Below are 11,054 nucleotides of genomic sequence, written 5' to 3' on the forward strand. Positions count from 1 at the left end.
TCTAAAGTAATGTGGTAAAACTTGATTGGTGATTTGGTGGCAGCTCAGTAACTTTGTCCTGCTGGAATATTTTTGAACTGATATCTGCTCTGATCTCTAGATTCCATGGGCATAAAACCAGCAAATATCCAATATAATATATAATAATATATATCCAATGCACAAGAAGCTCCTCTGACATTTATATGTTATAAAACCTTTGTGCACAGCAGAACTTTATATTAAGCAAACATTTCTTTCACATTGCAAATATGCATGTATCCTGCAGAATGCCATTGTGAGCGAAGCAAACCCCAAACCCAAATAGAATCAGTAGTCTGTAAAGAATGTAACACAGATCAATACTCTATTATTTGGATCCATGTTGGTTATTTACACACATGGAGTGTGTGTGTGTGTGTGTGTGTGTGTGTGTGTGTGTGTGTGTGTGTGTGTGTGTGTGTGTGTGTGTGTGTGTGTGTGTGTGTGTGTGTGTGTGTGTGTGTGTGTGTGTGTGGACACAGGATTAGCCGTTTGAGGTGACTTGAATAGCATGTCATGTTGACCTCGGGTCTTTGGCTAATAATAGCCACTATTCTCCATTACAATCCTGGCATGAATGAACCCAAAGCCCAGTATCGTGGGTTCAGAGCCAGCCTGGGGAACCGGTGCACTTCTGCACAGCCGGAGTTTGAGCACATCGTGCATTCAGCTTCCTTAATAAGTACATGACCAAAGGCTGACAAACCACGACCAGATCTCATGATAGTGAACAGTGATTAAGGAGCCGATAGGGTTAGACAGTGAATAGAGAGACAGGTCATTAGGGAGCAGATAAGGGTTGGACAGTGAATAGAGAGACAGGTCATTAAGGAGCAGGTAGGGGTTAGATAGTGACTTTAGAGACAGGTCTTACAGGTGCAGCTAGGGGTTAGCCAGTGAATAGAGAGCCATGAAGGAGCAGGTAGGGGTTAGACAGTGAATAGAGAGCCATGAAGGAGCAGCTAGGGGTTAGCCAGTGAATAGAGAGCCATGAAGGAGCAGGTAGGGGTTAGACAGTGAATAGAGAGCCATGAAGGAGCAGGTAGGGGTTAGACAGTGAATAGAGAGCCATGAAGGAGCAGGTAGGGGTTAGACAGTGAATAGAGAGCCATGAAGGAGCAGGTAGGGGTTAGACAGTGAATAGAGAGCCATGAAGGAGCAGGTAGGGGTTAGACAGTGAATAGAGAGCCATGAAGGAGCAGGTAGGGGTTAGACAGTGAATAGAGAGCCATGAAGGAGCAGTAGGCAGTGCGAGGTCGGACCAGGCCTTGCTAATGGGCTGTGGCAGGCAGTCTGTGGACAGTGGGCATCAAACCCAGGCCCGCTCGGAGTGGGTTAGGTTACTATACAGCTGTTAACGTGGTGCCATGTCTCCCTACAACACAACGGTCACACACACACACACACCTCCCTCGAGACCTACACACTTCAACTCACTCACTCACACACACACACACACACACACACACACACACACACACACACACACACACACACACACACACACACACACACACACACACACACACACACACACACACACAATGTAGCTTAAACATATACACATTACTAAACGTTCACGTGCACAACCTACCCACGCAGTACTTCAATGCTACACCATCTAGCACAGCGTAGTAGGCTTCATCTATCATAACCTCTTCTTCTACCTATCTATCTATAAACAAATATTTCTCCATCAATCTATCAATTTCTATATCTATCTAGCTCTATCTACCAGTCCATCTATCCGTCACAATTTCTCCGTCTTACCAAGATTACATCTTTCTACATTAGGGCCTATATGTTGCTCCATTCACCCATCCACCTCACACTTCAAATCACACAGGAGTCGCGTCATGATGGGAGACGTTTACTAGCCGAGATGTTCCGAAAGCCCTGGGGCAGTTGGGCACGAGAGTCCACGCCAGTGCGGGCTCTGAGGTACCACATCCCTCCCCGAGCCAACGGACGGGATAAGATGGGGGAGAGGAAAACAAGGCAAAAAAAAAAGGAAAAGAAGGAAGGTGACATTAGTTTACCTTGCATCATGATCGCAGATTTTCATTCCTGTGTTGCCCCCGCACGCTGTGGCGGTGGCGGGGGGAGAGACGGACAGACCAGACAGATGGACGGATAGGCGGAAACCCCAGATATCCAGATGGTTATAGGATGCCGAGGCTTGGCATAGCTAATATGCACCACCGCGCTCCAGCGAAGGTCGGCGTCGATTCCCTCGCAACCCAGAGATCCCGGCTCCCATAAACCGGCCGCCTAGGTCGGCGGACTGCGGAGCAGGTGGACGCCAGCAGAAATAGAAATCCAGCGAGGCTCCTTGATACGAATAACGGGTGCTAGTGGACCCTTCCTCGGTGAGCTCTAGGCCCCGGACGACTTATTACAAGCGCCAGTACACGCCATCTCTGTCAAGGGAGGACGCTGAGGAAGGCGAAGCAGGGTGGGAGAGAAAAAAAAGCGAGAGATAGAGAGATATCGGGAAAGACAGGGAGAGAGACAGGAGGGGAGGGAGGGGGAGAGGAAGGGAGGGGGGGAGCAGCTCGCTGATGTCACATCTGCACTGGACCAATCGCTGCATTCACAGTCACGTGGGCGTCGTCCCTCGACGCCCCATCAGCCCTGAGCTAACCCTGAGCACGCGCAGGGAATATTGTAAATATATTTAGCAGCTACGCATCGATACTTTCTTTCATGGCAGTGTTCGTACACTTTTATTATTGTATCATTCATTTATTATTTGGGAAAAATTAGGTTTCATTTTTTGTAAGTTGATTAATTTATTTATGTTTATATCTTTGTCTGTTCATGTAGATTCGTTTGTGTATTTTAGATTGTAAGTGAGGTCGGTCTTTAAGTTGCAAAAGTCCCACTGAGACAACAAAACACTTTTGGATATAGGCCTGCGGGAGACGGTTGGAGATGGACGGATGAGATCCGAGACGTTACTTTCCCTGATAGCGTTCTCTTGCAGCTATATGCAAACATTAAGCATGGAAAGCTGTGATTTTATTGGTCATGTGCCGTCGTGATATTTTTCGTGACTCACAAACCAATTGGGTCAACTGAACGCAACCTTGATGCAACCTTCTGGTGAGATGTGAACCGGGCCGGGAGGGGGGGCTGGTGTGTGTGTGTGTGTGTGTGTGTGTGTGTGTGTGTGTGTGTGTGTGTGTGTGTGTGTGTGTGTGTGTGTGTGTGTGTGTGTGTGTGTGTGTGTGTGTGTGTGTGTGTGTGTGTGTGTGTGTGTGTGTGTGTGTGTGTGTGTGTGTGTGTGTGTGTGTGTGTGTGTGTGTGTGTGTGCGGTCCAGCGGTCCAGCTATTGTTGGTGGTTTTCCTGCCGTCCCGCTAGCAGCAGGACAGCAGGTGCAGAGATGGGAGTTACACACTATTGTTATGTTGGGGACCGGACAGATGGGGACAAGCCCGTGTTAGTGTGTGTGTGTGTGTGTGTGTGTGTGTGTGTGTGTGTGTGTGTGTGTGTGTGTGTGTGTGTGTGTGTGTGTGTGTGTGTGTGTGTGTGTGTGTGTGTGTGTGTGTGTGTGGATGACCTCTGATGGGAAATGTCCATCTCTCTCTCTCTCTCTCTCTCTCTCTCTCTCTCTCTCTCTCTCTCTCTCTCTCTCTCTCTCTCTCTCTCTCTCTCTCTCTCTCTCTCTCTCTCTCTCTTTCAAAACAACCTCACTGTGGTGAAACCCATTAGTTCAGGTTTCAGATGTTAGGGCTATATCTCGTCAAAGACATTTTATTAGCCCTAAATCAAAGTTACCATCTCAAAGGGCTTCACAAGCCACATTTTACAACACCCCCTAACCTATAGCCCCCCAAAGAGCAAGGAGAGCCCCCCTCCCCCCTTAATTAACATGGCAAGAAACCCTGAGAAGGAACAGAGTGGGGCTCCCTCCTTCAAGGGAAGAGGTCGGCAGAATAACAGGCAGCTACAAAGCCAAAATGATTTGTTTTTATTCAGTTGTGTGATAAATGGCAGCTCTACTTGTTGTCATCCTCTGTTTACGCGACACCAGAATGGTGTTACCGTTGGCAGGCTGTCATTAGCGTTAGCACCAAGGAGTAGCCTCTGCTAATGGGTTTACTGCTCCGGGGCTCCAGTGCGGAGGTCTTTTCTAAACCTGGGTCTTACATAAGGAGTCAGGGCATAGCTCAGCTGCCGGGATTAGCGTACCAGCAGCACACTCCTATTGGTGGAATTAAGTGTGAGGTTGTGCTGATAAATATGTTATAATGTACTAATTAATGAACAAATCAAAGCTACAGTGCAAGAAAATTATTACAAGATTAATAATTGTGGCTACATGCTATAATGCTATTATTGGCATATTTACAGTATATTTAGGCCAATTGAGCACACTTGATTACCCTTAAAATGTATGCTAATACAATTATTTGAATAAAAATGGCATGTATCTGAACCTATGAAGGCATTATACATACATGTGGTGAAGCATCGACCGGAGTTTGTCGCCTACGGTTCCTTGCATACTCACACACTGCCATCTAGTGGATTTAAGAGTAACGGCACAATTGCATAAAAATGTGATGATAAGCACATGAGCTAAGATATGAGACCAGACTGAAAGGCAGTCTATTTGCTATGCAGATTGAGTTATGGTTGTAGGTACATTTAAATGTACATTTAGGGCATTTGTTTGTTGAATTTTTTTGTTTGTTGTGCTTTAGGTAATAGGTCAAATATAACTAAGTAGAGCAATAATAAGGCTAAATAAAACAGGTTAAATAAATGCAAGAAGTCAACGTCTTTTCAAAATAAAAGCCATCTTTCTTTTAAAATATGTGGTGGAACTGAGCTGGGAAACAGGATTTCTCAGAGAAAATATCCAAAGTAACATTTAATCAATCACAGTTGAATATTTGTCTAGAATATATTTTTAGTTAGATCGATCACGGTTTGGCCAAGGCTCACTGTTATGTTGACCAAACAGAGATAGAGATCTAAAACGGTCCACAGTATATATTTTTATATAAATAACCACTTTTAGAAGGATACTGAGGGTAATGAGAATAACAAACATGCTAACCTCCATTGACTTTGAATGGGGACGGACGCGCAATGCATTGTGGGTCCGTGCGCTGAAGGCTCCGTCAAAAAGTTGAACAATTTTAAACTTCTTCGGCAGCGACGGATCCGTCATCCAATCAGATTGCGTATGCAAATGTAAGCACTGTGACACTACTCGGGCTCTTACGACCCTGGTAAGGACTCAGAAGGCGTGGCTGACGGATGGGGGAGTGGACAGTGGGCATCAAACCCTCAATGGGCATCAAACCGTCTGACCCTGGGTCTGATGACCCAGGGTCGTCAGAGCCCGAGTAGTGTCACAGCGCTTACATTTGCACACGTGATCTGATTGGATGACGGATCCGTCGCTGCCAAAGAGGTTGAACCTTTTTCAACTTTTTGACGGAGCCTTCAGCGCACGGACCCACAATGCATTGCGCGTCCGTCCCCATTCAAAGTCAATGGGGGTCAGTCAACGGACGGAGGCAGTGGGTAAGAGGCATTACTTCGGGGTCCTCACGCCCGGCCCCCCCGGGCTCCGGGCGGACTCCGGCCGACCGGGGGCCACAGAGACCTCTGGAGCAGCGCAGTGAACAACAAGAAGCGCTCCATGCGGACCAGCTGCACCGCGATGCACAGAGTCTCCCCCCGGGGGACGGACAGACAGGACAGCAGGACCGGACAGCAGGACAGGACAGCAGGACCGGACAGCAGGACAGGACAGCAGGACAGGACAGCAGGACAGGACAGCAGGACAGCAGGACAGGACAGCAGAGCAGGACAGCAGGACAGGACAGCAGGGTCAGCAGGACAGGACAGCAGGACAGCAGAGCAGGACAGCAGAGCAGGACAGCAGAGCAGGACAGCAGGACAGGACAGCAGGACAGGACAGCAGGACAGGACAGCAGGACAGCAGGACAGGACAGCAGGGCAGCAGGACAGGACAGCAGGACAGGACAGCAGGACAGGACAGCAGGACAGGACAGCAGGACAGGACAGCAGGACAGCAGAGCAGGACAGCAGAGCAGGACAGCAGAGCAGGACAGCAGGACAGGACAGCAGGACAGGACAGCAGGACAGGACAGCAGGACAGGGCAGCAGGACAGCAGGACAGGACAGCAGGACAGGACAGCAGGGCAGCAGGACAGCAGGACAGGACAGCAGGACAGGACAGCAGGGCAGCAGGACAGCAGGACAGGACAGCAGGGCAGGACAGCAGGACAGGACAGCAGGACAGGACAGCAGGGCAGGACAGCAGGACAGCAGGACAGGACAGCAGGACAGGACAGCAGGGCAGCAGGACAGCAGGACAGGACAGCAGGGCAGCAGGACAGGGGGGTTAAGTAGGGCGGACAGCAGGGGAGAAGTGGGTCGAGGGATGGCCACATGAGGGCTGGGGAGGACAGTTATATTATCACCTTCAAAATGTTGCAAGACTTAGAGGGCTCATGTGCACCGAAGACTTACACAAACTTGTACCTGCCTTTATCACTAGTAAGCTTGATTACTGCAATGGTCTCCTTACAGGTCTCCCAAAACCATCTCTTAGGAAGCTTCAGCTTGTTCAGAATGCTGCTGCTAGAGGTCTAAGAAAGACCAACAAATTTGAACATATTACACCAATTCTTAAATCGTTACATTGGCTTCCTGTAGGTCAGAGAATTGATTATAAATCATGTTGCTAACCTATAAATCCCTACATGGTTTAGGCCCAACATATTTGACTGATATGCTTCCACTACATAAGCCTTCAGACCACTAAGATCCTCTGAGACCAATCTGTTAATTATCCCCAGAGTAAACACGAAACATGGGAAAGCAGGATTTAGTTACTCTGCAACAAATAGCTGGAATAAACTCTCTGAGGATTTAAGACTTGCCCCAACTCTGAGCACCTTTAAAACAAGACTGAAGACTTTTATGTTTGCTTTAGCTTTCTGCTAAATCTTCAATACATTGTAGTTTCTAAATAGCTTTTTTAACTTTGCCTTTATTTTCTATTTTATTACTAAATGCCTTTTTAACTTTCCCTTTATTTTCTATTTTTACCAGAAAGATACATGATCTGATACCAAAGAGAAAGGATAAGGGTTTGAGACCCAAGTTCTGTCTGGGTTAGAGTCCTAGAATCTGGGTTGGAGTCCCAGAGAAAGGACCAAGTTCCTTAGGTCGGGTCGGAGTCCGAGAGAAAGACCTGAGTTCTGTCTGGGTTAGAGTCCCGACGTCTGTCTGGGTTGGAGTCCCAGAATAAGGCCTTTGGTTTGTGGTTAGCTTAGAGTCCTGACGTGTGTCTGGGTTAGATTCCTAGAATCTGGGTTAGAGTCCTAGAATAGAGTACTATAATCCGGGTTGGAGTCCCAGAGAAAGGACCAAGTTCCTTTATGTCGGGTTGGTGTCCCGACCCAGGTACCAGAGAGACTCTTGATCTGATCTTAAAGACATTTCACTTTCTATTTTACTAATTTCTTTGCATATGTTTTCTTTAACATATCTATTATTTTATTTTTCTTGCATGACAATGATTATATGTGAAGCACTTTGAGTCTGCCTTGTGCATGAAAAGTGCTATATAAATAAAGTTGCCTTGCCTTGCCTTGCCTATTTACAAAATATTAATATTTTAACATTAGTCATTATAAAAAACATTTCTACTACTCTTGTCAGACATTTTCTGCATATTATTTTGTCTGATTTATTGTTTGCAATTGTATTTCTTCTTTATTCTCATACTTTTTGTTCTGCTGTGCCCCCAAATCCCCCGTCTAAGATTGTAGGCCTACAAAGACAACTTTTAATTTCATTTTTTTGTGTTTTAAATGTTTGGTGGATCTAGGCCGCGAAGTCCATTCAAAGTGAAAGTGCATGAAACAGTATCGAGGATGACCCTACCCGCCTGCAGAGGGAGGGTGAAAGTCGGCACTTTTGCGGAAATGTCTGCGCTCATCCAGAAAAGAACGAGGTTTAACCGAGCGGCGTCTCCCACTCGTTCGGGTCGTGCAAGACGGACTAATCGCTCCAACTATGGATCCCTGCGGAAGAATATCAACCAGGCTCTTTTCAGTCAAGTTTCATTTTCGGAGTTGATATTAGTAACGGGGGGAAAATTGTATAGGCCTGCATATTATATGCGTTTTAATATAATTACTCAAAGTACTTACTACGATACTACAATATTTATTCTCTAGGCCTACTGCTCAGTTGGGCTCTTCTCACTTGTGTGACGGACTATTATACAGGGACAACAGATGTCAATTTGCCTTGTGGTTAAAATCTAGCTCAATCATATATTGTGCATTGTCCCTGTAAAATAAACCTAAAAATAAATAAAATAAATAAATCAGGATTTACATATTTAACGTGGTCAGCTCGAGTATTTTCATGCAAATAAATGTAACAACATGGTGGTTGAGCCTATGGCCCACTGATGGAAGCCCTCGCATTTGGGGTAGTATGAATGTCACGAGCTGAGTGCGTTGGCGACAACGTTGGGCGCTAGGGGAACAATTACCGCCTATCGCCAAAGGTGTCGCCATTGAGAACCCAACGGAAAACGTTGAGATTGTCACGTTAACATTTTTGCAAAAAGTAATGGAAAGAAGAAAGGGCGCGATGACAATAAGGCTTCGAGTCCCGCCGGCCCCGGTGGTATGTCCTACCAGCTGCTGTCCTGGCCAGCCAGACGATGGCCAGGGGGAACAGGTCATACTCTGGGTCTCATGGAGGACGACCGATTGGTATGGCACGCTCTGTCCGCCATGACGGCCCCCGGGACTGACCAATCACAGAGTCGATCTCAGACCGCACCCTCTCTGTATGTGGAGAGAGAGAGAGCGAGGGAGAGGGAGAGGGAGAGTGGGGGGTGAGAGAGGGAGAGAGGCGGGAAGGGGGTTGGGGGAGAGAGAGAGAGAGATATTGGAGCTGGGGATGAATGGAAGGATGGAGGTTACATTATGGACATGGTTGGATGAATGATAAAGAGTGAATGGACGATTGATTATCATGTGGATGGATGATGCGACCAACGCGTGTTTGTTTTGGGGTGATTAGTTTGACATTGTCAGTGTCAGACATCTCCATGTGTTGAACATGTCGGCCGGAGCCCAGCTCAGCGTAGCGGCCGCCGTCTGAGAGCCCGCCTCCACAGGGCTCCTCCTTCACTCGTGATGCATCCCGGGACCCAACAACGGGCCATGTTTGTCTGCTGCTTCTGTGTTTATTTGCTGCAAATAAGTAAATCCTGAGTATTGGTGTGTTTGAAGGGTGCTCCTTTAGTCCAGACCCTCTGGGGGACAGTGAAGCACACGTTAACCTAACATACGAAAAACACAACAACAACAACAACAACAACAACAACACTCCGACAGCCTGTCAGAGACCCAGAGGGAGCCCCGCCTCCTCTACTGGTCCCACGGAGACATCCATGAAGTCCTGATGGCGGCAGGGGTCCCCCTCATCCTGGGGGTCCCCCTCCGTCTGGGGGGTCCCCCTCCGTCTGGGGGGTCCCCCTCCGCCTGGGTTTCCCCTCCATCTGGGGGTCCCCCTCCGCCTGTGGGTCCCCCTCCGTCTGGGGGTCCCCCTCCTCCTGCTGGTCCCAGTCCTCCTACAGCCAGGGGGAGGGGTCGTACAGCCAGGGGGAGGAGCCGTACAGCCAGTGGGAGGAGCCGTACAGCCAGGGGGAGGGGTCGTACAGCCAGGGGGAGGGGTCGAACAGCCAGGGGGAGGAGCCAGAGGAGGAGCCAGGGGGAGGGGCCAGGGGAGGAGCCTGGGGGAGGGGCCAGGGGAGGAGCCAGGGGGAGCGGCCAGGGGAGGAGCCTGGGGGAGGGGTGGTACAGCCAGGGGGAGGAGCCAGGGGGAGGGGTCGTACAGCCAGGGGGAGAAGCCAGGGGGAGGGGCCAGGGGAGGAGCCAGGGGAGGGGCCAGGGGAGGAGCCATGGAGAGGTGTCGTACAGCCAGGGGGAGGAGCCAGGGGGAGGGGCCAGGGGAGGAGCCAGGGGGAGGGGTCGTACAGCCAGGGGGAGGAGCCAGGAGGAGGGGCCAGGGGAGGAGCCAGGGGGAGGCGTCGTGCAGCTGAACCACAGGAACACAGCCTCATGCTCAGCTGGGACGATTCAACTCAAATTCAAATAATTGGACCAATAAAGTACATGAGACCCAAACTATTAAATCATTTTTTTAAGAAGACACTTTCAAACCAAAGTGAATTCAAGTGATTTCTGAATGGCAGGCCTCTGGGGGGGGGCTGCAGCATGGTAACATGGTGAAGGGTTAACCCGTAGCCACTAACACCTAACTATAACCATGACCCTAACCCTAACCAGAACCACTGCATTAGGTAACGGTAATGAATGGTTAATTAATGTACCCTTATTGTGAACGGGTACCACTTCAACTATAATCTCCACAATAAAAACATACAAATAGACCAGGAATAAAAACCAAACCTTTAAAAGTACAGCGACAACCGCAGATGCACCACTCACCGTCTCCCTTAAAGACTTGATGGATGTGCGGGGAGGCGGGCCCGTCCAGGAACACATCTCCCTGGGTTACTAGGTCCTCTCACACCACTCCCCTCCTCCCCCAACGGGGACGGAACACCCTGCCAAACCTCCCTGAGCGAGAGAGAGAGAGAGAGAGAGACAGAGAGAGAGAGAGAGAGAGAGAGAGAGAGAGAGAGAGAGAGAGAGAGAGAGAGAGAGAGAGAGAGAGAGAGAGAGAGAGAGAGAGAGAGAGAGAGAGAGAGAGAGAGAGAGAGAGAGACAGAGAGAGAGAGAGAGAGAGAGAGAGAGAGAGAGAGAGAGAGAGAGAGAGAGAGAGAGAGAGAGAGAGAGAGAGAGAGAGAGAGAGAGAGAGAGAGAGAGAGAGAGAGAGAGAGAGGGAGAGAGAGAGAGGGAGAGAGAGAGAGAGGAGAGAGAGAGAGAGAGAGAGAGAGAGAGAGAGAGAGAGAGAGAGAGAGGAGAGAGAGAGAGAGAGAGAGAGAGAG

General features: G+C 48.9%; 1 protein-coding gene across 1 annotated transcript in view; it reads right to left on the reverse strand.

Moving 5' to 3' along the window:
• The window catches only part of LOC115549021 (SH3-containing GRB2-like protein 3-interacting protein 1), a 32,581-nt gene extending 30,017 nt beyond the window's left edge, over positions 1 to 2,564 (reverse strand). The window contains 1 exon segment of the mRNA XM_030364001.1: positions 2,061 to 2,564. Coding sequence (XP_030219861.1) covers positions 2,061 to 2,070 — 10 coding nt within the window. The 5' untranslated portion in view covers positions 2,071 to 2,564.
• Positions 2,565 to 11,054: the final 8,490 nt, after the last annotated feature.

Source organism: Gadus morhua, chromosome 8, assembly GCF_902167405.1.
Source record: "Gadus morhua chromosome 8, gadMor3.0, whole genome shotgun sequence".
Classification (NCBI taxonomy): Eukaryota; Metazoa; Chordata; class Actinopteri; order Gadiformes; family Gadidae; genus Gadus; species Gadus morhua.